The sequence below is a fragment of the Patella vulgata genome, chromosome 2 (assembly GCF_932274485.2).
Source record: "Patella vulgata chromosome 2, xgPatVulg1.2, whole genome shotgun sequence".
Taxonomy (NCBI): domain Eukaryota; kingdom Metazoa; phylum Mollusca; class Gastropoda; family Patellidae; genus Patella; species Patella vulgata.
The window spans coordinates 43,585,072-43,612,176 of record NC_065880.2 but is presented as its reverse complement, the minus strand read 5'-3'; the positions used below and the strand labels follow the sequence as shown (position 1 = coordinate 43,612,176).

The window sequence follows — 27,105 nt, the reverse complement described above, 5'->3', positions numbered from 1 at the left end:
TTTAGCTGCTGTGGGCGTCTGTTTCATTGCCTGGCAACCTATCTTCGAATACTTTGGTATATTAATATACTGTCCACATATGAACATTTATCTTATATTCAGTGACGATAGTTGAGATTTTAACATAAATATGTAATTGATATCTACACTTAGATTTGATCTTTTTGATGTAATTTCGAATGCTTAAAGACGCATTTATCAAAGATCTAGATATGTTTATTGCAGGTGTTTGATCTGGCTTATAGAAATTATTATTTAGACATTTATTCACATGACAAACCCATAATCAACTCTCTAGATCATCAGATGGTCGAGAAATTGAGTGGATTATATATTCATAACTTGGCTCAGAATAAAGTTAATTTTCATGATTGAACTATACCAATGCCCATTATCATTGTTGTATTAATTTATTGATGAATTTGGACTTGTGACAAACTTCTTTTAAAAATTAAAGTTGCTAATTGTTTAATACACAGGACACCATTCTATGGAATACATTTACTGTTTCGACTATGTCATTGCTTGATAAAGACTGGAGAAGCCTAGTTAAAACATTGCTCAGTATTAAACAGTCACTGATTTCCATACAATTGTGTCCCATGTATTTCCAGTTTCATTACTAAATGCCACTGAAATCAATTTGCTAATCTTTTTTTAACACAGTGTTGGGCGAGACATTTCCTCAGATTTTTCAGACCTGGTTTCCTATTATCAGTGGAACAGGGACTGGCAAGGAAAATGTCTAGTCATTTGGATGTGACAGAAAACCAAGGTCCTCCCTTGTACTTGTTGTTGTGCACATTAAAGAACCCTTTACAGTTGGAATTGATAAAGAGAAGGTGGAAATGTTGCTGTCCAGGCCAAATGTATGCCTTAGAATATGACATGGTGTAAGTTTGCCAGTCTTCATCAGTGTGTTTGGTTCAGTAAAGCAGGATTTTAAAGTAGATTAAGATTTATTAGTGGTTTATAAGGAATGGGTTTGTCAGAAGGGTACTTTAGATCTGAAGAGATGGATGATAAATTAAGAAATTAACTGACACCATCATGAGAATTGTTTCCTCTTCAGACAACTGTCACATGTTACACGTCCCAGTGATTTATCATAACCCTAATGAAGCTGTCTCATTGGGTCTTTAATACATTTCTCTACATGTATTTATGGATAGCCAGTGGTCATTTTATGGTGGCTATAACTCTTTTAGATAAGCCCCTTTAACTCTCTATGTACCATATATTCTACATGTTTTAGCTTATCATATATAAGCTCTGTTGAAATGTCGCGAAATATGAGCGTAAATTGGACTGTAGATTTTAAGTGGATTTTGATATTGGACACACGTTTTTGCTTTTATAGGTTAATCCTTGTGTGGTCAGGGTTAGACAAAAGGATAATTTGGGTCATTTTACTCAAAGAAAGGTCAACATGGTTAATACATCTGGCTTCCAACTCTGGTTTTTATTCTTGACAACAGATTATGTTTGACAGACTGCATTGCATGTCCTGCAGTTGGACAACAAAACTTTTATTAATTTTGCCTCAAGGAAAAGTCCTATAAGTATGTCTTATCATGAGTGTATTTGACAGATACTCTGATATTTAAAAGGATGTCTAACTTAAAAGCATGTTCAGGTAATTTGAACTCTTTCAAGATCATGTTCTTAACTGACACCAAGTTTCAAAGGAATGGTCTTCAGTTTCTGTGAAATTATTTTTAGAGCAGACAACACCTGCAGTAATTGTGTCTAGTAAAGATTATGTGGTCAGATTAGGGTCAAAATTTATATAATTGTAAGTGTGTCATTGGCAACTTTCAAATTATTACTACCAAAAGTGAAATGGTAGTATGGTTATAATGTAAATGATGACAGTTTGATGTCAGTACCATCAAAATGTTAAGACTATAATCTGACATTAAAGGTTCGGCAGACCACAGTGTTAAGTAACTTGAGTATGACATGAAAAGCTGTTGGTAATGTCCACTATAATATACCTACCACCCCAATGATTAGATTTCAGTTGTTGTTCATGCTATACCTAGTCATTTACAGCTCACTTTAATCTTTTACTTTGATATCTGATATAATGATAAGATTTACCATGTCTTCAGATGATATCAGATGAAATAACATTCTCATTTTAGCTAAATCCCTAATACATCATCAAAAATACCCTACCACAGACCCAGCCAACAACAATATTGTTATCAATAACTATGCTTTTCATAATCCCTTTGGAAGCTAATGGCCTGTCAAGACAAAATATCTGTTGAAGCATTATGCAAGATTTATAGATAGAGCTGACCATTCTTGCTGTGATAGTTCAAAAATAGATTTCAGTCAAATTCTTAAATTCTAAGCAAAATTATAAATGTTCTAAGTTTGGACAAGAAATATCCTAAATTTTCTCTGCCAATTGACAGTTTTATTACCATTTGTCATGATGATAAACAAAGTTTTCATTTTCAGTTCTTTCATCCGCTATATTATCGTTTAAAACACAGATATGTGGACATTGTCTAATCCACTCAATATCTATCTAATCCACTCAATATCTAAGCCATCTGATGGTCTTGAGATCGGCTTATTATGTGAATAAATGTCTAAATAATATTTTATAATATAACATTTGAAGCCAGAAAAAAATGCAATAGGCAGATTTAGCTCTTGCATAATGCATCTTTAATATTGAGTTACGTTATCAGAGGCTCCTCTACTATTTTTCTATTTGTAGCTAGATTATGTAATGGCTGTTGGGCTTGCAATAGTCTGTCTCTTTCACTGGTCTTTTTGAGGGTTATTTGATCATTACGTTCCAGTTGAGCACTTGTCTATTTAGTTGGTCTTTAGTACGCACCCCCTGCCCCCCTTATTGTACTGCTTCTTTCCTGGCTGTATGTCAACCATTAAATACCCTCAAAAAGACCAGGGGGGAGAGTTTGACATTATGAACTAGGACTGCAACAGTAATGGGGTAATTTTATAAAAGTAATGTAATAGATTTATTACCATTGGTGAAAGAAGTGTTTATACCAATATACCATTAGAAACTAGTTTCTGTGTTGATATTTACAGCAGACGCTATCACAGTAATTAAGATAAGTGACAAGATTTATCTGTCAGTTTGTCACAACAGAATGAAAATAATCTAGATAAAACTTAATGACTGACCAACTCTATCAACTATATTTACTCACAAAATGCTTTATATGTATGTTGTTTTCTATCTTTTGCTAATTTAATGTCTGGTCTGAATTAATTAAAAGAATTTTAACATTTCTAGCTTTGTCATTTAGTGTCCAGTTTGGATTAATTAAAGATACATGATGGGAGATTAGATATAGAGCTGGCAGTTCACACTATAATAGTTAAAAACTAGTCTCGAACATCATTACTAAAGTTGGTATGATAAAAAACATAGTCTTGATTATCCATTTCATGATTAAATCATGAATGGAAGTCGAACAGCAAATCGGAACCTAATCCAATAAACATGGTCTGGATAAGTTAATTAATGTCTAATTAATAATTTAGATAACATTTCAGGCCTAAAGAAAGACCTGCAATAGGCAGATTTAGCTCGTGCATAATGTATGTTTAAAAGAACTTTTAACATTTCCATCTGGTTTAAAGCTAAAGTAATGAATTGGTTAATATTTACCAGTATCATGAACTGGTCAGTTGTAAATCAGATAAACGTTTGGTTTGTGGCATCACCTGGTGTCTGGATGTTAGAGGTTGCTACTTTACTAAAGATAAAAATTTGTCAACTCTATACAAACTTTGCAGAGATAATATCCACTCAACACATACTGGGTGATTATGAGCAGTGGTATTTAGCAGTTGGAGGAAATTGGAGAAGGTGACCAATTTAAGAGGTTAGACAGACAGACAACCCTAATTCTTGTCACCAACAAGCTTGAATAGATGAAAGACCTTATGATATAAAGCTCACACTTTAGACTTCTTGGCAACTCAACCCTACTGTAAATTACTGAAGTTAACAAGAGTTTTGTAGGATAATAAAGTAGTATCATTCAAGTCTTAAAACATTTTGATTCATTTGAAATGCTTTTCGAAAAACAGATATGGGGTAAAATATAATTGGTAGCTTTTCCAGCTTTTTCATTTTTCTGTGAAATTCTATCAAAACATTAGTGATCAGTGAAGCTTTCACTACCATGAGATTCAAACATCAACATTATTAAGATGATCCCACAGCAATCTAAATATTTACTACCCTCCATTATCTAAATACAAACAGTTGAAAGAATGGGGCAAGTCCTATTTAGTTTAGTTAATCAGCTGATCAGAGAATAATGAAAGGCCTGGCCACAAAGGCTATTGATATTTTATACCAGAATAGTTAGTTAATCAACTCAGTGAATTCACTGATCAGTTATCAAACCCTTACATAGATTGACCATTGTCCATATAATTAAAGTACACAGCCTAATCTGAACAAAGGAACACATTAGGTAAATTACAGGACCTGGGTAGAACATTAAAAGGTCAATATTATTTCTGTTACCTGTTTTAAATTATGTAATTTTCAACTATCTTTTAATTATTACCATTATCTCGTCATGTGGTTAACTTTATAAAAGGTTAGCATGATCTTAATGTGGAGTATTACGGTCATTTTTCCATCTTTGATGCACGTACCTTAGCATCATAAATGAACCACAGTGGTCCATACAATTTACAGGGAAAGATGCTTAATATTTGTATGATTTTGTCAATAAGGCACAACAAGGCAGATTTGTTTCAAAAGTATAAAAGCACATCTGGAAATTATAAGATATAGCACTATTATCATTACTAGATTTGTCTAAGAGACAGAAATGTGAAATTGATAGAAAACAAATGTGCACTTAAAATAGCCATAACCTAAGTTAGAATTTCTCGATGTCAATAATGTTTGATAATCTGAGTCAAGGCAGCATTGTAAGGGTTATGATCATCAAGACCTTTATGAAGAGGTTTCACACCATTGATCACCTTTCCCTAGCAATGAAGACCATGTCAAACAAATTAATACTGTTTCCTGTTTCTAAAGAAAAACAAACATAATCAAGGATAGGCAACCAAATGAAAAGAGAGGTAAAATGTAGTGTTAAAAATATAATTATGTTGAACACCTGTACAAGTCATTCTTTGTTTAACACCAACTCCAGTTAAAATTGACTTTACAAATTAAAGTTGAGAGTGCATGAGCTTCTTTTTCAGTTAATCGAATGTTAGAAATGAAAATAGTCGAGATTGATTATCTCACTTAACCATGTCTTAAAATCTTGATGTAGTAATTTTAACCTTAACCCTAATGATAAGGATTTGTCACTAGATTGGTTACAAGGTTAACCTACTGAGTGTAACACTGTCTCCTTTCAATATTGACTCACCATGCTACTTTCAATGAGTCAAATAATTCAGGTGGATTTGAAAAGGTGTCAATTTCGAGGCGTACAATCAGAGGAATTTACTGGAAAGATGACTTACATATTATGATGTAAACCAAACGGTAACCCAAACCGGTATAGTCAACTGTGTGGGAATTTTGATGGAAAAATTTACATAATATTCATGAAATTCCCATGTAGGTCTACAAACAAGGGTAAAGTTAAGAAAATCAAATTTCCTTATTCTTTGTCTCCTTTACAATATATATCCGGGTTAATTATTCAAAAGGCACCAAAATATCATTATATTTTAAAGTCTACCGTAATTAATTATATGGTATCTAAAGAGCAGAGCACCATGGAGTTTAACATCCACTAGATAGAACATTTTGCGATTAAAAACTGGTATATCTTAATTTCAATAATTCATGGTCGTTTATATTGCTTTTTAGCAGGGGAAGAAATTGCAGAAAACTGCACAAGAATGGGTAAGGGAGCCTCCTCCAATTGGCCTTGTGCATCTGTGGGATACAACTGATGATATTTTACACAACATGATTCTTCAGATCTACTAGAATTGTAAGTGACCATACGCGATTAAGTCTGAGACCATGTCACTTTGGGATGCAAGTCCAGACTGAGAAGCATTCAACCCATTTACACTACTGAGAATTTATCAGTAGGCCACAGGTCCATGTCCAGACTGGGTTCTGTTACTTTTTCGTAGGATGAAGGGAGTTTTTGGGCTACCCAGTCCCTAGGTATCTATGTTGTTGTTAGTTAGTTGTATTTTACGTCCGCTTCCACCAAGGTGATATCGCAGGTATCTAAAGATAGTTCACAATTTATATCACAGGGCTACAGCTATCCTACTCGCGTTGATATTCTTTGTGGATTATTTAGCACCCCATGATAAGCTGTGAGCAAGAACATCCATCACACTGTCATTGTCTGTTTTTTTCTGAAAAAGTTTAAAGTCAGCCACCCATGTTGTAAAATTTGTCACATATTGCTTGTCTTTAACTAAAACTATCTAATTTCTTAAGGAAAAAAATCTTCAGATATATATTTACACTTCATGTAAGTCTCAATAAATGAAACACAATATGCTATTTGAATAAGAAAAATTGTCAATATTGAAAGGCATTAGACTTAAAATTCCATAATTGTAGGCACTTCATGATTGAACATATCATGGCGGCCATAACTATTATAACAGTCTGTCCATACATTTTTGCTTCTGATATTGGAGATTAATAAAATAGCTTTTATGCTAAGAAAATAGCATTTGTCACATTTTTTGACACAGTGATCCATGTTAAATATATATCATAAATCTAGTAGAAACATCACATTTTTCTGTTACTGTCATCAATGAAATTCTTATACACATGTGATATTTGTTAAGATAATATTTCTTTCATGTACTATTCTGACAGTTTTCAAAATATCAAAGTTTATTTTTAACATCCAAAATAAATAAGACATGATCTATATCATCATCTAGGAATTCTTTCCTCACCCCTCCGGCATAAATCTCTGCTATTTCATGTCTGTATATTGAGTTTTTATCACCTTCATTGCTTCACACTGTCACTGCTCCAAAACTTTGTTTATGAAAGTCGTGGCTAGATTTTATTTGGTGCCTTTACTGTAAGAGCACGTTGAAATGTTATTTAAATCATACAGGATGAAAATAATGAATTGATAATTGGAATGTTCTTCAGTATTTGATCAAGAGTTGGTTTGTGTAATTTACTAGGGTTCAGTGCTAGATTTAGACTCTGCTTCCACAGTAGTGATATCACAGTCAAGCTTTATAAAGCTTCGCATTGATAATACCTTCTGCTTGAACCAGATTACAATTCATGTAAGTTGATTAGTGGTACTGCTGTATGAACTCAGACTCACAAGCAAGGGCGTGGATTTGTCATATATAACTTTTGGTGGGGGGGGACGGACGAACCCTGGAATCTGGAACATTTCCTTATCAAACGAAATTAATAATTGCGAACACTTTACTGTACCAGTGTTATTTCGATGAAGGCTGTAACTAGGGTTAATATGATGACAATATGGAAAAATTGACTACCTACATCAAAGCTGCATAAATATTAATTGTTCATGAAGTTAAGTGAATCGTCCAAAGACGTTCGTTCTACGATCAGGACTGTTCTCTTTGAATACCTTGGCGACATGAATGGGGGCATTATGCACCGCACACGCCATCAAGTGGCTCAGTCGGTTTTGTGTCATGGAGTTGCGCAGCCTAGTTTTGATACGGCGCAGAGTGCTGAAGGATCGCTCGGCTTAGCAGGAACTAGCAGGATTCAGCAGTGTGAGATGAGAATAGCTTCGACAGAAGGGAACGTCTGCCTCAGTTCAGGTGACATAATGAGGAACGCTTGTGCACAAGTGAAATAGATTTGGCCGAAAACTGGCGCTTGAAGAATGGCAATTCTTGTTCCAAGCCCTGATTCAGTTCCAGATACGTAGAAACATGCTCACCATCATGTGGATATAAACCTGAAAATCTGTCGTGGCGATCAAAATCATTGGGGGACAGAGACATATTCGCCCCCCAGTCCCCCCCCCCCCCTAAATCCACGCCCATGCTCACAAGTGTATTGTCATTATTTTCAAATCATTTATATATTATTGAAAGAAACAGAGCAGCCTCTAATCTGTAATCACATTAAGTTTCAATATTAATCTTTAGATAAAGATCCTATTATTTACCTGAAGCAAGTTTTTACCCAAAAGTATCAGTGTGCACATACACCAAGCGATTTGGTATGCAAAGTCAACTTTGGATATTAGTCCCTGATGTGAGTGTAGCCTATGAGTTGTGTTTCTTTTTGAATATAATATCATCATGTGTATGATTTATGTGTCATTTAAGTTGAGACTGTGACAAATAGGATTTTAAGTGGTGGATATAATTACAAGCTTCATGATAATATGTTTAGAAAGTCGAAAGAAAAAATACTCTGATAAGAATATGTGGTTTCATATTAAACATTGTTATTTATTTACACTTGAATTGTAAAGTCACAATGAAATTAGATCATCTACGATCTGTTTCTTGAGAAGAAAGGGCAATAGTAATTTGATTGTAGTCAGGGCTATGTAGAGACACCCCACAAGCATTTTATTTCAAATGGCATCTTGCAATACAGGGGAAAATGTAAAGCGACAAGAAGATTTTTTTTTAGAATTATCCTTTTTTTTGGTAGCAACATGTTCAGCACATTAAAAGAGATTTTATTTTTTTTTATATACAATTGCTCTGTACTATAGATGTTAAAAAAAAAAACCCTGGTAATCTAATAGCCCGTTCATACGCTTAAGTTGAATTGGTTTAAAAACCCCGGGGATCGTTAAACCAGTTTAACTTAAGCGTCTGAACGCACATGTTGGGCAAATAAACCAGTTTAAAAACCCCAGCTCGCGACCTGTCTTCGAGAAGGCTTTTTATTTTAAACTGGTTCATCTTAGCCGTCTGAACGGATTGGCTTAAAAACCCCAGCTCCAGCTTGCTTTGAGCATGCGCAGTACGCAGTAAGTTACATTCCTGTGAAAATATCGGGGTCAGACTGTGCCAATGTTATCTAAAGCGTGCGAGAACCGAATAAAGAATATGAAGCTACCCATGCGCAATTAACTCTAACCTCCGACCGAAGAGGTCAGAATAGTTAAACTGGTTTGGCTTATAGTACGTGTGAATGCAACACGATGCTGTCTTAAAAACCCCAGCGATTATGAACTGGTTTAAAAATAAGCGTCTGAACGGGCTATAGGACTGTCCATGTTCTCTAATACTCTAAAGTCTTTTGGTGCTCTTGGCACTTTGGGTGGATTATGGGACGACCCAGTCCATGTAATTCCTTCTATTAATAGTCTTTTTCACCTCTTTTGCATCTCAAGTTTTATTGACTTAAGTCTAGAATGGAACAAAAGGGTGTTTGAATTTCCATTTTCTGCCAGGCTTCGATGAATATTCATGATTTTGTAGCGGAAGGATTAGTTACGTTGAGAGGTTAGTAATGTTAAAATGTATTGCAGATAGTTACATGTTTTCTAGTTACAGTTTGTGGTTTTCTAGTTACAGTTTGTGTATCTCAAAATTTATATGGTGAACCACATACATGCTTTTGCTCTATCTGTGATAGAATGTGTTCAACCCAGTGAAAATCTGAGAAAAAGATACAAGACATTGTGCGTTTTTATGGTTATTTTTATTATTTCACAATTGTTGTATACCCTGAATAATTGTAAGAATATTGACTTTTCTACTGTTATTGCTACTAACATTGTTTTGAATACACTATAAATACAATAACATTACATGAGATATTATTAAAAATTGATTACTAAGTGCTTTGGATATTGATTTTCTTAGTGCTTTATTATTAATTTTATCTACACTGTACAGTCTTCAGAAATAAGTATATACTGATAAATGACCTGATAACTGTGACCATTTGATACAATTTGTAAACTTTAAAAAAGTATATAAAGTATGAAGGTAGCATGCAAAATTTTATTAATTGCTAGAAAAACAATAATGTATTGAAGGGGGTTGTCATTGTGCACATGTCTAAGTTAGAGACCATTGTTTTAACCAGAAACCACCAACTGGACTTTGGTATTCCTTTGAAAACAATTCACAGAGCTTTAGATGTCCACTAAACTTTAACTAGGTCATTTCAGGACTAAAATATGGTACAGTGTTATTTCAATAATTCGCTTGCACATAGGGGTCTTTAGCAGTGGGGGAAAATTAAACACACAAGGTTGGTCAGACAACCCTACCTCTTGTCACGTACAAGCCTGGCATTGAAATCACACCACTAGACTCTTTGATAGACCTTGTGTTATAAACAGCATGAGTTAGACCACTCAACCACCACCACCACTTTAAAATGTAGACAAAATTCTACTTATGGCACACAATATCCAAGACAAAATAATCAAACTCTATAGTTATTAAACTTTGAAACCATCGACAGCCATTATTTGAAATAAAGTACATGAACTGTGTGAGAACTAAGTGACTTTTTAAATTAATCAATGCTTTAAGAGGGTTGAAATTTGTATAGTTTTTCCTCTACATGTCATCTAATCTTGCCACTTGTCAACTTTTTACCTGGGAAATTAGAAAGGTGAAGTATGTGGAGGCTGAGAGTCATTAGACCAGGAATGAAGGACATGTAAGTATGTAAGTAAAATTCTCATTGGTTACACCTGCTACAATAGGGTGGAGAGAAAGAATTTTTTTGACACTCATTAAATATCAACTAAGGTCAAATAGTGAAAAATAGTTCTTCTTTGTAAGCCGAGTACAGGCCATTTGTACATTTGTGTAAGCAGTCACAATTCAATTAATAAACAGAGTTACACACTCCTTCTATAATTAAAGAACAACATTTATATTGTTTGATTGACATACTTGATAATTTTGATGTATTGTATATGGAATATTATGTACAGTCACCCAAAACTTACAGTAGTTTTCTATTTGTAAATTATTACAAAGATAATTAAAATTATGAAATGAAATGAAATGGGGTTTAACATCATACTGTTCTGCTTCGACTGGGATAATGAAGATAGGAAAACTATGTGTATTTGGCTAATTAATACACACCTTGGATGTTTATTAGATCAGTTGATTATTAACACTTTGATTGTATATTAAATCAGTTATTACTACACACATTACATGTTTATTAGACCAGTTGTTTATTCACACTATGATTGTGTTTTAAATCAGTTGTTTATTCCCACCATGATTGTGTTTTAAATCAGTTGTTTAGTCACAATGTTGTTGTGTTTGAAATCAGTTGTTTATTCACACTATGATTGTGTTTTAAATTAGTTGTTTAATCACACTGTGGTTGTGTATTAAATCAGTTATTAATACACACTATGGTTGTGTATTAGATCAGTGGTTTATTAACACTTTGATTGTGTATTAAATTTGTTATTAATACACACACACATTGGATGTCTATTAGATCAATTGTTCAATCACACTGTGTGTGTGTATTAGGCCAGTAAATAACACCCATTGTGATTGTGTATTAGATCATCTATTAATACATACCTTGGATGTGTATTTGGATGTTTATTAGATCAGTTGTTTAGTCACACTTTGCTTGTGAATTAGACCAGTAAATAACATCCACTTTGATTTAATATATATTAGATGTATTAAATGAGTCTGCAATTTCTTTTAAATTTACCAATAATAAATGTATGCAGTTATTAGTACACAGTTAGGTCAATTTATTTAAACTAACTATTAACATTATACACATGAATGTTGATGAAAGAAACACCATTGTGGTTTGTTGTTGTTTTTTTTTTGTTTTTTTTTGGGGGGGGGGGATGGTCGAATGGCATGCTGTATCATAGGGTCTGTTATTGAGTCAACTGGCATTGTTTTGATTCTCCGGTTGTATGTGACAAGGAGTAGGGTCACCTGTCCAACCTTGTGGGTTTTCTCCAGCGGGTCCTCTGGTTTCCTCCCACTGCTAAAGACCCCTACACACGAGCAGATTATTGAAATAAAATTGACCTAGTTTGTTTCAAGTGGATGTAAAACCCCATTCCACCGCCATTCCCCCCCCCCCTCTCTCTCTCTCTCACTCACTGGACAGGAAGTAAAATTTCCATAGGGTTGGTAGAGATGAAAGACTTAAAATCTTTCTATACATGAGGTGGTTACTTTCTAAAAGAAGCTCTTTAACACCTCTGTCTCCAGATTATAATCTTAGTGATGAGTGTCAACATGAAAAAAATTGCTAAATTTTCACCACCCATACTTTGTGAGTAATTTAGTGAGGTAGCATTAAAAAAAAAAACTTCATTCATTGTTTGTGGTTAAGTGAAAATAATATTAACAATGGATGACTTGTCTATGGGGAAATATGAGATCTCTTTTGGTTGATCTTATCATTTTTCAGTCCTTTTCATAAAATATATAAAAAAAAACCACTCCCTGTATTTGTCACCTATTTTGGGACAACTTGTGTGATTTTGGTGCATGATTTTGAAGAAATTTTTAAACTGCAGATTTTGTGAGGTTGTCAGATGGTCAATAATTAAAATTTTGTTAAACCTAGGAGTAATTGCTAATAAATTTTGAAAAAATTATTGTCTTGAAATTATTGGGTGTTTTTATTTCTACATGTCATGTACAAAAGCTATATTAGTGCTAACTGTACTTCGACTGCTGAGCTTAGACCAATAGAATTATGACCCTTCCTGGTAATTCTATCTCATCTGAGATTACATCACCACATAATGAAGAGATGGAGCATGTGCTTACCTCCAGTGTGACTTGCGACTTTGTGTGGAAGAGACGTTTTTCAGCAAGTTCTAAATTTCAGTATATTTCAACAGATGCATGGCATTTCATTGCTTATTTGTCTTATCAGTTGTTGGCCAATTTTCCATAAAGGTTTTATTGTAGGCCTACATGCACGTGCCAAATTATATAATAACAACAGTCTTTACATTGAAACGGTATATTTGTGACTCTTGATAAAATGTGAGCAATCTGGTTTATCCTCCCATCCAAATGACTAGACACTGTTTATTACTAGGCCCCTCGTCCTGCGCCACTGACAAGGGGAAACCATGCTGGAAAGTCCCTTGAAACTTTCTAGGCCATCACCTGGATCGAGCGCCAGATCTCCTATCTCCGTGGTTAGTGAGCCAGCCTCTTACTGAATCTCTGTGGCTCACTTGTTGTGACTTTAAAGTAATCTGATGATAAATAAGAATTAATAAAAACAGTGTTGTTTTTTTTTTATAGTAATCTAGGCCATTAAATCTCAAAACCTGGGTGCGATGCCATCTTGATCGCACTGGATAGAAACAAGACATTCTTCACAAGTTAACTGATGTTCTAAGAGAGAAAAAGATGACATCATGAAAGTCACAGGATTGACTTATGTTAGGCTTGATCAATTTTAGCTTCTTGGACCAATATGTTTTATAATAGGAGTATTTTAATGTATATGGAAGGAAAGTTTACTGTATTTGGCCTTGAGTCTGGAATTTTTTTATTCTAAAAAGAATATCAGTGGTGAGACCTAGACTGAATTTTGTCACAAGAATGATAATTATTAAGACACCAATTCCGCTGAATGTAATTGCGCAGTGACATATCTTACTAGAGAAAAGACTTAAATCAAACAAAATTATAGATGTTTTATGTATAGGTATATTTGAAGATGCATTATATAAGATTTAGATAAAGAGCTGACAGTTCTCGATATAATAGTTTAAAAAAAGATAATGAAAAATGAAAATTTCAGTCAAGTTACTTCATTCTGAGCGATGTTGTGGCTGTTTAGAGAATAGCTGAGTCACGATTGTCATTGCTACCATTGTTGACAGTAAACTAAGTCTTGATTATCCGTTTTATAATCAAATTATTAAACAACGATCTTGTTTGAATCCATTGAAAATCGCGAGCATCCGATCGATGGTCTACAGAGTTGATTGTGATCTTGTGCTGTTAATAAATATTTAATAATTTGCACAACATTTGAGGCCAAAAGAAAGACCTGCAATAGGAAGATTTAGCTCTTACATAATTCTTCTTTAATAATCAACACCTCCCCCCCCCCTCTGACACCTTGAATATTCCACTGTGATGGGATCTGATTAAAAATGGATATGTTCCCTTGATGTAATTTATAAATATGCTTTCAATTTCCATTACAGTTGAAGAACTTTGATCAGTTCTTTGATGCATAAACAGGCTTAAAATAGTGTAAAACACTATATAATCTTTTTAGTTAAAGTCTCATGAATGGCTATTGGAAAGATAAAAGGAATATTTTAGTGACTTAAGTCAATTGAACTTATGAAAGTAAACTGTTTATTTTTGTATAGTTTCCTACAGCTCACTGCCCATTTAAGATGAAGTAACCCTTTGAGTTACATTTTTATCACATAAAGTTTAGGGTTATGCAAACATAAAAGAAATGCACATATCACATATTTATTATGATATTTTATAGGTATAAATTTATACTTTCTACTGTTAATAAAATCAACAAAGAAACTTAGGGTCAGTCATGATCTGTGCATGTACATTGTATGTGTTTCTGGAAAGCTGTTAAATATAAAGCTATACACTTGAAGGTCTCAACTTGCCAGAATATCTCAACATGTACCCAAAGGTCTCAGCATTTTACTGTTATATTCGATAATGCTGGAGATAGGGTATAGTTAATCTATTCTTAGCTTTCACAGTTTTTGAAATAAGGATTGTGAATTTCTGTACAAGAGGGCCTTTTCACTCTTACATCTTTTTCTAAGCTTCAGATGATCTACACCAGACACTCCTATAACCGTTTACAGTGTTCAATATTTGGTTCAGAATTTCTGTGTCTGTAAGATTATAAGAAAGCACTATACATACTTGTGCCATATGGTTGAAATGCTTTATACCAAATTATGGTCAACATTATGAATATTTGATCTCCCCAACCTCTGGAAGACCCAGTAAACATGAATAGTGATGGGTGTTTCTTAAAGGTGTTTGATGGATGTTGAAACATTTTGTTTATATCTTTCAACATATTTTTGTTAGAAGGACAAAACTACTGTAGGTGTCTTCTAATTATCATAACAATACCCCTTTAAACAAACTACCCATCTTATAATTGACAATACATATACTTGTTAAATATTTAAAGGTTATAAGGTCAGTGAAACAGGTGGAGGTGAAAACTGACATGCATTGAGTTTACGGAAAATACTCTTTGATTAAAAATTACCTTTCACATCATGCTCATGCTACAAATGTACCTTTAAATGGCGTAATTTTTATTGACATGCACTGAAATGTATTTCTTTCTCTAGGAAGATTTATTGGGCAGTATTCATAAAACCTGATTTCCTAACTATAATAAGAAATGTATTCATTTTGAAATGAATGTTAACTTTGAGTTGGATGTGCACTTTTTGTTGTAAAATAGGATGAGGGCTAATGAGGAATAATATGTCTCCGTTATTAAGTCTCAAGGCTGTTTATAGAAGCTGTTAATGAATTGTAGTAGAGATAAATTGGACTAGCGTTAAATTAAACATACATAATGCAACAGCTAAATCTGCCTATTGCAGGTCTTTATTTAGGCCTGAAATATGTTATATGAATTATTAATTAAACATTAATTAACTTATCCAGACCATAATCAACTCTCGATGTCATCGCTAGACTGCTGCTCGACTTTCATTCATGATTTAATCGTGAAATGGATAATCCTGACTATTAGCCCGTTCAGACGCTTAAGTTGAACTGGTTTAAAAACCCCGGGGATCGTTAAACCAGTTTAACTTAAGCGTCTGAACGCACATGTGGGGCAAAAAAAACAGTTTAAAAACCCAACTTGCGACCTGTCTTCGAGAAGGCTTTTTATTTTAAACCGGTTCATCTTAGCCGTCTGAACGGGTTGGCTTAAAAACCCCAGCTCCAGCTTGCTTTGAGCATGCGCAGTACGCAGTAAGTTACATTCCTGTGAAAATATCGGGGTCAGACTGTGCCAATGTTATCTAAAGCGTGCGAGAACCGAATAAAGAATATGAAGCTACCCATGCGCAATTAACTCTAATCTCCGACCGAAGAGGTCATCAATTTGACAGAAATTTTCAGCTCAAGGCTTGGCCGAAAATTCAAACGCTAAAATCTTGGTTCAGAGTGCATCAATTTGACAGAAATTTTCAGCTCAAGGCTTGGCCGAAAATTAGAACACTAAAATCTTGGTTCATAGTGCATCAATTTGACAGAAATTTTCAGCTCAAGGCTTGGCCGAAAATTAGAACACTAAAATCTTGGTTCATAGTGCATCAATTTGACTGAAATTTTCAGCAAATTCACTTTATGTTATCTAGTTTTTAACTATTATAGTCAGAACTGCCAGCTCTTTATCTTATTTCCCATAATGTATCTTTAAGCTAGGCTCATATTATACACCATCTTCAATAGAAGGCCTGATTTCGCTTTTACTCTGTACATCTTATCAAGGCCTTCACGCAATACCCTCAATTTTTCGGCACTAATTTCGATTGGTTCCTGACCCAGCTGAGGAACTCTCAGATTCCTTGATAGAAATATTGTGATTACCAAGTCGTGCGCTTTCCAGCTGAAATGTCTAGCTGTGATAATCGAGTTGCAAAGTTCAAGGTTTGTTCAATGTCAAGATTGTTGGAACTTTCTGCTTTTCAGCTATGATTATGCAATGACCCACTTCACATCTTAGTCCAAACCTTTCTAAGTTACTTTTTGTTCTTCCATTATGCTAGTAAGGTTGCTTTTCTTTGATTTTAAGTGAGTTTTTCAATATGCGTTTGTATCATGTGTCTATGGTAAGAATTTGGGAATTTGGGAATTTCAAATTATTCTAGCAACGGCAATCCCCGCTGTAAAACTCGCAGCCATTGCGAAACATGATTACACACTTGTTTATTAACCACTACGCCAAAGACTTGTTTTACCTGTGATTTATGAGAGAAAAATAGTTATTAGGAGTCCCTTCATTAAACCTTAAGCACTCAAATCACCCTTCCCCATCTTTTATTCTGTATAGGTGTAAAACAGGGTCGATCTACTTGTCCAAATTTGTTATATATGAGTATTAAAATTCTGGACAAAGATCATAAACATGCTGTTCGGACAAAGACTGTGGATCTTAAAGCAATAGTTTATGACCTTATATACATGTGAACATTTCTACTTTATTAAGACTAATATTGTTTATTATTATTACCTTGTTTGAATATAATAATAAACATAATAAATTAAGATGAAAGTTTAAATCAGAATAACAAGGTAATATAATTCTAATAGGCTCATTCAATTAATGTTTCCCATCTTTTGGGGTTGTTGTTTTGAAAACAAACAACTAAACAAGTAATTAAGTTTTCCCTACATATGTCAGTGGTTGTTACCAGGATGTTGTACTGATTGACTGACAACTGGTTTATTGAACAATGAAGGATTTGTTAGATTAATTTCTAAAATCATTTTTTCATAGATAAACGGATCATATCTAACAGTTTTGTTGCAGATTTATTTATTTTTTTGATCAAATTATGTTATTAGAATTACTTATAATTATGTATAAAAGGCCAACTGATAGAAATATTTAAAAGGATAGATTAAGTGTGAGAACTGACTCCATTCAGGTAGCATTTCACTGTTGAGTCATATTGAGTGACAAGGCATAAATTGATATAGAATCTTTTATAAAAAATTCCAACCAGGACCTGAGGTAATGAAAAATAAATAACCACTAGTTATCCTATTACACCACCCTTTTTTATTGAAAAAAAGTTGTAAATCTCCAAAGCAAATGAATAAAAACTCTGAACCTTAAAGTCAATTTAAAGGACAACTAACACATTGTGTATTTTTTTTATTTCTTTATGTTAATACTTTTAAAAGCGTAGAAGTTTCTATGTTGTGGTGTGACACTACAAGCCATTGTTGTCATGTCCTTTGGGATATTTAAAGATACATTAGTTAAGAGTTGAATAAAGAGTTGGTCATTCTTGCTATAATAATTTAAAAAATATATGATAAATTAAATTTTTAAATGGCGAACCATTTTAATCTATTTAAAATCTCGAGTATCCGATGCCATCGAGAGTCGATTATGGTCTTGTTTTGTTAATAAATGTCTAATTAATAGTTTATATAACATTTCAGGCCTAAAGAAAGACCTGCAATAGGCAGATTTAGCTCTTGCATAATGTATGTTTAAGAGATTCTGCATGAATATCATTCACATATGCTGTGAACGTCGTTGATCTCTACATTGATCTCAAAGATTGAATGACTTGCACTTGTTGCAAATTATGAATTTATGAATTTAATCACTAGTTTTGAATATAATTTGTGTATTTAAATGGAAGTATTTATTCTTAAGATGATGAATTAGATAATAAGTTGTATTTATATAAATAACAATTAGCAAATAAATTTATTCATACAGGTATTCAGTACACTGTATAGAGTGGAATTTATATATATACATACTTGGCAAATAATGAGAACTATTTGTAGTAAAGTGAAATTGACCTAATGAAGTTTGCCCACCTGTGTACTCAATTGATCTAAAGGTATTTGTATGTCATAAAACATATTGAGATTCTTTGACCCGTGCCTTCACCCTATGTCAATATATACTTGACCTAGCATGACCAACAAGAATATATAAAACTTAACAATTTTAACTTATCCAATCGTTTCAACTAGGTTATAAATTCTCACATGTAATGAGAGTTTGTGATTGTTGTTAGTTTTTAATGAGGAAACATGCAATAAATTTTATAGATGATGAATAAAATGTATGACCATCAATTTGTTATATATTTCAATTTTATTGCAAGGTGCAATAACTGATAAAAAAAAATCATTTTGTCATTGATGCTTCTTTTAGCTTACAATATATGTATGAGAGTCTTTTCTTAGAGTCTCTTAAAGAACACATAAGGTCACCAGACATGTTGTTGTTCTTAGCGTTTAACGTCCGCTTCCACCGAAGGTGATATCGCAGACAAATTCATTTTAATGATCTTAGCGCACGCGCAGGGGTCTTTGCTGTGGGAGGAAACCGGAGTACCCGGAGTAAACCCACGAGGTTGAGAAGGCGCCCCTATCTCCAAGCCACATACGCTCACACCTGGGATCGAAACCACAGCCGCAAGCCAGAGGTGACCGGCCAACTAGAGGTCGAAGCGTGACACTCTAGACCACTAGGCCATCCCAGACAAGATTTTCTGTACTTATATAGCCAGTGGTCACTATATACACCTTACGGCAATCTCACACTAATCTGATTAAAATTATTCGACATATTATTGTTTTAGTATCAAACACCACAAAACACTTTCCAATTTTTCAATGACAACCGTAATCCGGTTAATTGGCCGGTGACGTCACAGAGACCACACATGCAATATACAAAAGTCTTATCACTATCCATACACACCACCAGTTGACTAGTGTGTATTGACAGTTGAATTAACATACTTACTGACCTAATCATTACCTGATTATAATTATCTAAGTGTAAGCTACAAATCACTATTATTCAAAGCATTTTAGGTGCTGGCCCTTCTCGTCTTGAATTGTAATAGACTGCATTCCTGTGACTGGAATATATTAAATTGAATTTTAAAATGACACATTATGTTAGAGTTGTGGAAATTCCAGGAAGGAAAAGGTACATAATGTGCCGTCGATTCTCTTCCATCCAATGTAAAGACATTCTCGATGATGAACAAACCCTATGCTGCAACCAACATGAATAGTCATTTTTACGGGAGGTCTATAGTTGCGACTTTGAGTGACGATGACTGGTTCAATTTTAATCAGATTAGCGTGAACTTACCATAAAGTGCATATAGTAACCACTGGCTACAAGTACAGAGATCTTATGTGCACTTTAAAATAACCAGTTTTGGTTCTCGATTGGGCTGTGCTTTAGAATCTATCCAGTGTTTGCATTAAAGGTATTGCAATTGCAGTGAATAAGAAATTTGGGAACAAAACATAAAATTGCTCTATGTTCCGCTTTTACCATGAAAGAATCTTCTATTTGTATGTCGCCAAATGTTCAGAGAGGGAGTTTACTAAATTTTTATAATTTTGAATGGTAAACCAAGAAGTATTCTTGTAATAGATGAGGATTATGTTTTTGTGGAATGCCACCAATCTTCATTCCAAAGAATATGATAGAATATTGTGGAGATAATTTTTAAACCATGTAACTTTGTTTTTTTTTGATGGATGACCATGGATAGGTGAATTGACCAGTATTATTCTAGTTCGACCCAAAATACATGTATGATGTGGAGGCGTAAAGTCTTGAACCTTTTAACAATGATCTTTGAAACATAGTGACTACTTACTACATGACTTTGTGTAATTATTGTCATAGTTCTGGTATGTATATAAATATGTTTTAAAATGTTTTCTTTCTTTTGTTGTAGCACGAATCACTCGACAGTTGGACACTATAAAACAACATGCATGTGATGGAGATGTGATGAATATTTCATGTCCACCAGGAACCATAATCAACATTAAATTTGCACAATATGGCCGTCAGGTACCCAGCAGCCAGATGTGTCCGTCCAAATCCTGGCAGAATTCTCGATCTGGCAGCTACTATTATAATCAGTATAGTTATATTCAGGAAGATGTCAACTGTATTGCTAAAACATCCCTACAGGTAAGGTTTTATATCTGTTCTACTTGATGGAGTCCGAATCAGCAGTTAAACTACTCAACAAACTGGACAATATAGTTCTTAACACACACAGATGCTCAAAAATAGTTCTTAGCACACACAGATGCTCCAGAATAGATCTTAGCACACTTAGATGCTCCAGAATAGATCTTAGCACACTTAGATGCTCCAGAATACTTCTAAACACACAGATGCTCCAAATTAGTTCTTAAGACAAAGAAGCTCCAAAAAATTTCTTTGCACACAAACACTCCAAATTAGTTCTTAACACACTCATATACTCCAAAATAGCTCTTAACACACACAGACATTCTAACATGTCAAAGAAAATTAAACTGTTAGTTTCAAAATTGAGTTTCATGTGGTATCAGGTGTTCTGGAAATAGTAAGTATAATCTTCCATGATGATGACAAAAGAGAGTCACTGATACAGACATATGAAGTCACATTTGCAAAGGGGAAGTGAGTTCAAAAATTGGTTACAATACAATACAACATATAACATTCACAGATAATCTCTTCATTAAGTTAAAAGAACACAAAGATTTTTGGTAATTGCTTTCTGGGTAGAACATTTTATAATAAGCACTTCATAGAAAAAGAAAGTTAGAAAAAAAAATTATGTTTAAAGTAAAGGGATATCTTATATTTGTTATGTTTTTATATTTAAAATTTAACATCTGTAGATTAAGATTTAACATATCAGGGCAATCTAAATCAACACTTTATTTCATTCTAAATCAAAGATGACCTGCTCCTTTCATACAGACAAATCTGATTAAGTCTAGTATGAAGCGTCAACCCCTATTAGCTTGAGTTTGAAATTGAATGATAATATTTTTCTTATGTACACATTATTCAACACTAGTATATTTACACACACATATATTAAATATATCTCTTAGACATCTTAAACTTATCATTCATACAAATTTGCCATGATTACAGTAATTATCTTTTTAAAAAAGGTTCAGGTGCATAAAGATTTACATTACACATATTTAAATAATCATGTGTTAATGAGTCATGTTAAAGGGGATTTTTATTCCACAAAGATTTTTATGTTTAAAGGAGCTAAATCTCTATTCTTTGGCACTAGAAATGGACTCAAATGGGTCGCAGTGCATATAATAATGTAATATGAGTGTATATAAACTGATTTATATTCCATCTTTTCTATTTTTACTTTAATTTCTAATCGGTTATGTTAAGCGAAATATGCAGTGACAAGAGTCCAAACTGAATGGCAGTCTTATGGCGCCTGGTTATTCCATTCTACACCGGTAGTATTCTCCTGTGGGATATGTTTAGCTTTGTTCATTGAGTCGCGTCATTATGGCACGCGATTCTTGTGCCAATTTTAAAATTTTCATTTTGTCATATATTGGATATCAGAACCCCATCTTTTCACGGTAAGATAACAACTTCAATGTTGATTTAAATTGACCAATAAGTCATGTTTCCAATGTCGAAGTCTGTGGATATTGAGTTAAAGACTTGCCTCATTTAATATGCTACAATTTAGGAGTGTACATCAGCTTGTGCTGTCAGTACATCAAAATTGCTATGTTTTTTCTATTAAACCTGATATGGCTAAAACGATCTTAACCCACCTTAATCACATTAATATTAATTTAACAAATTTGATAACTTTTCGAACCCTAACCTGTTTTGGAAATCTTGTATACATCACATATTGTGAAGAGGTGAAATCTTGATATCTTCCTATATAAGCAGGTATGGTCTGATTATATACATATATTATTAGCACATTTAGTTCTTGAGATCAGCCCATAGCAATGACTGGCATACAAAAAAGGTAAACATTTAGTGAAAACACAACCTTCCCCCAAATCACAAGGAAAATATTTGGAGAAACTTAAAGACACTCATAAGTGCAAAAGTATTGCAAGCAAATGCACAATGGAAGAAAGATAGGACACGACATTGGACACCAAAGAGATAATATTATATAGACATGGACCTGCCTATAATTCCATCTGTATCCACATTTTAATCCACAAACCAGCAAACTTGGAATAAATTTTATGGTCAACAACATAAAAAGTTCACCATACCCATCGACAAAATAGATTAATGGAAGCTCTCACCTCATGGAGGAGATATTTCCTTTAAGAAAAAGACAGGTGTCAAGATTTTAACCACTGCAGTGATTGATAATATGATAGTAACCTCAGGATAGTGTATAATCATTTTCACCTTCATTACCTTTCTATTATAGAGTTGATAAATCAGGTAGATACAGTGAATGGACCCAATACACTAGAAAACTTGACAGACCATTAAATTATATACTTACATGTATATACTGTCAACTTCACATAATCTATTATAATCCTTAATAAAAAAAACCCTACACACCTTAATGATCTCTAGGACAATTGTTTAGTTTTTGGCACAATTGACTATTGTTCCTAAACAAATTTGTATAGCATTGTGATAGGCTTCATCCTTTTCTAAATTACTGAATCATAAATATTTCTCTATTATTTACTTTTAAAGCTATAAAAAATATCAATATTTATGTTACAGTACCTATATATGACTTCCATTCAGATTTGGTTTTATTTTTCACTTTTTGTTATAGAGCAGACTACTGAATCAAAAATATTCGATAAACATGATGGAATTTACAATAATCAATGAATGTTTTTTGTTAATAGAGCCCCGGAAGGGTGGTTAAACTGTAGGTTATAAAGAGTTATTCCCCTTTAACTATTGTAAGTTTTGGCATCCAAGTTCCCAACACCCTGTTCTTCATCATTACACATATATGAATCCAAGTTCCCAACACCATGTTGCTTTGAATAAATATTTATAAGTTACTCAAAAAGAAGTCTATATGGAATATTATATTATCTCCAATATTGTATTATCAAATTGTCGATGTTAAACATGGTGGAAGGGGGAGAGGGTTTGGTTGTATGGGGTTGAACGTCCACTCGACACAAACTAGGTCATTTCGAGACGAACACATGGTTCAATGGACCTGGAGAAAATCCACAAGGTTGGACAGGCGACCCTGCTCCTTGTCACGTACAATCGGGAATCAAATCCACGCCAGTTGACTCAATGACAGACCTTATGATACAGCGCGCACGTGCTAACCATTCAGCCATCCCCCCCCCCCCTCAATATGAGAAAGGTGTTATATGATTATGTAATGGCTAATATGAATTGACTAATATTCATCTGTGTAATATCTATAAATAATATTCACTAAGCAGTATCGATATTGAAATTCAACTGTGTATTATCTATATTGATGTTAATATTTAATTGTGTAATATCTATATTACCTTTGAGTGAGGAATACATATATTACCGATTAATATGCAACTGTGTAATATTTATATTAATATTAAACATACATTATGCAATAGAGCTAAATCTGCTTATTGCAGGTCTTTCTTTAGGCCTGAAATGTTATATTTTAAAATTTAAATTAGGCATTAATTAACTCTCAATGTCATCTTATGTGTCATATTTTCACTGGATTTGAATCTGATCTGCTGCTCAACGTACATTGATGATTAAATGCAAAAATGGATAATCGAGACTATGTTTTAAATCGTACTGACTTAAGTAATGATGATTGGGGCTAGGCTTAAAATTCAAAAGCTAATATAGTGATAACAGTCAACTCTTTATCTAATCTCCCATAATGCCTCTTTAATATACAGTTGAGTAATATCCATATTAATATTTGTTTGTGAAATGCATATACTAGTATTCAACTGTGCAATATCTATATTAATGTTCGATTGTGCAATATACATATAAACCTTGTAATACAATATGATAGCACAATAAATGCCTGTCGACTTTACAATTAAATGAGAAGGATCCTGATTTCTTGAAAATATAAGTGGGAAATAGCCTTATATCCAGGGCCGTCACTAGCTTAGAGCAACCAGGGGGCGAGAAATGTTCTTCGGGGTGCTGTAAAATTGATGGACAATATATATCAATTTTTTTTATGGTCGAAATTTTTTTCACGGGGGGGGGGGGGGGGGGGGAAGGGGGGGGCGAAAATTTTTGCAAAGCCTCCCTCTGCGCCCCCCCAAGTTATGGGCCTGCTTATACCTATTCATTTAGTAAATTGGTGCAGAGGTTTAGATTTGAATAGCAATCAACAGAACAGTTATAACTGCTGTGTAGTATAAATTTATCTCCAAAATCACTGACATTAAATCTAAAATTTACCCATATTTGATAATACATGGCTTATTTTATATTACTGTCTATTCAATTGTAATGTTGTACTGGACTGTTTGATACTAAATAGTCTCTGACTATTGGTAGATAAGTATCTCAGGCCTCTGGTGGCTCAGACTTTGTGTACAACATATGACTAACAATCAAGGTATTATACACTTTGCACAAAGTGAAATATTTAAAGTTTGTCCTATTGTGTATGCATGTTTTCACTAATCAAAATCTTTTTCTCTCCCTTACATAATTGACAATGCATTTGGGGTTTTCTCCAAATTAAAATGCAGAATATGTTAATAATTGTTTATAGTTCTGCTGTGGATTACTTGCTGTGTCAGTAATAATACATATTTATAAATATAATAGTCTTTGTTAACTACCTTTAAAATCAGGTAGACATAATATTATATAATGGTATAAAGCTTGACAGCTATTTAAATAATCAACTATCAACTACAGAGTAGGGTTATACCTATTGAATACTGCAGTAACTTTTCATTAAATGGTGGTTAGACCTTTTCAAGTGACTGCCAGTCTGACATTGGACATAAAGCCAGATTCCGAGACAATAAACTTTTCCTGAGAAAATTGGACTGGGCGATCAATATCAGTGTGTTGGTTTCCATGTGTGATGTGTAGTAGGTCTATAGAACGTAAACCAGCCTCTAGCATTATATGACTGATCTTGGAAACAATGGATGACGCTACACACTAGCAACGAGTCATGTTACAGATGCATATAGAAATCATTGTTCGTACGACTTCAGGTAATATCAACATCATTACAGTGCTAACCCGTGTTATACTAGCGACAAGCGGATGTATTTAATGGAATGATATATAGGTAGAGTGTGATTTAAGGTGTGCGTTATTTATCTTCATCTATTAAGAGTTTGTATTAGGACAATGATAGCTGACCTTAGTGAAAGCGTGTTGTGAGGTATGTGTACATATACATATATGTTACAAATCTACAGGTAGTAAGTTTGTACATTGTGTTTTATTTAAATTTTCTACTGTACATCGAAACTTTTGTGTGTTTTTTATTTTGGGGATATTTCAGTGTATCATTTTGTCTGGATGTTTTTGGTTGATAATGCATTAATCATGTAATAACGGTAATGTATATATGATGTAAGTCACTCTACTATGTGTTTGGAATCTGTCTATCAAACATGTGGTTTCCGTATTGCTATATATTATGAGTGTTTTATTTTAAACCTTTTCTTTATCAGATGGTAAATAGTAAAAAGTTATATTGAGTTAGATTTATAGGTGAATAAATGTGTTGTAGGCTTCCTTTCAAGTGGAATTTTATTGAATGAAATTTTATTTAGAATACTTGACAGCTTTTATTGTATCCGATATTTATCCAGTGAAAGAGTGTCAACATTAGTTTGGGAGTATTTTTTAATGAAAAGGTATTGAAGGACAGTTCTTTTTCTGTAATTGAAGAATTTGGTCACTGAAAACATAGGTTATGTCTGATGTTTTCACAGCATACATTTGTGAAGCTAAGATTGATTCATTGATAAATCACAAAGATAAAGTTGGTTAAAACAGGCATCCTTGAATTATACTCGTGTCAAGAGAGATGGATCATTTGTTGTCTTAAAAGGGGATAATCCAAGTAATTTGATATTCAACTAGAAACGTTTGTCTTTGTTTATTTAATTTATGTATTTAGCACAAAACAGATTTTTAAAGACTTTCTTGTAAACTTGTATTCAGTTCTAGAGGGATTTTGATATATTATATTAAAATTTTTTTTTCAGTTTGTCCAACATGAACTGAATGGTACACAAATTCAGCATTATTTTAAATTACCAATTATCAATATTATTATAAGACAAAAGAAATGAACGTTCAAATTAACAATTAAAAATTATTTTGAAAACATCTATCATTAGATAAGAAAATGTTAAAATATTATATTCATCTTTTTAAAAACTGCACTAAATGGAAAGACTTTAGCATTTATTTTCAAAACATCTATCATTAGATAAGAAAACGTTAAAATATTATATTTATCTTTTTAAAAACTGCACTAAATGGAAAGACATTGGCATGTAACTAACAAATTTGTTGACTGTACATATCAACATTTATTTAATCGGCTGTGTCGTGTGTCTGATAAATTAAGTGTCTCTCATTTAACATGTGGTGTTAGCTGTAATCTAACCAGA

The 27,105-nt window shown here is 33.3% G+C and overlaps 1 protein-coding gene across 3 annotated transcripts in view; it reads left to right on the top strand.

Annotated features, from left to right (window-relative positions):
* Positions 1-27,105, top strand: part of LOC126810493 (protein eva-1) — a 107,707-nt gene that overhangs the window by 15,348 nt on the left and 65,254 nt on the right. For 2 of the 3 annotated variants that reach the window (XM_050535587.2, XM_050535586.2), the window contains exon 2: positions 20,424-20,665. In XM_050535587.2, coding sequence (XP_050391544.1) covers positions 20,424-20,665 — 242 coding nt within the window. Of the gene's footprint in view, positions 1-20,423; positions 20,666-25,437; positions 25,687-27,105 lie in introns of those variants that run through there. The other variant, XM_050535589.2, reaches the window with a different exon arrangement.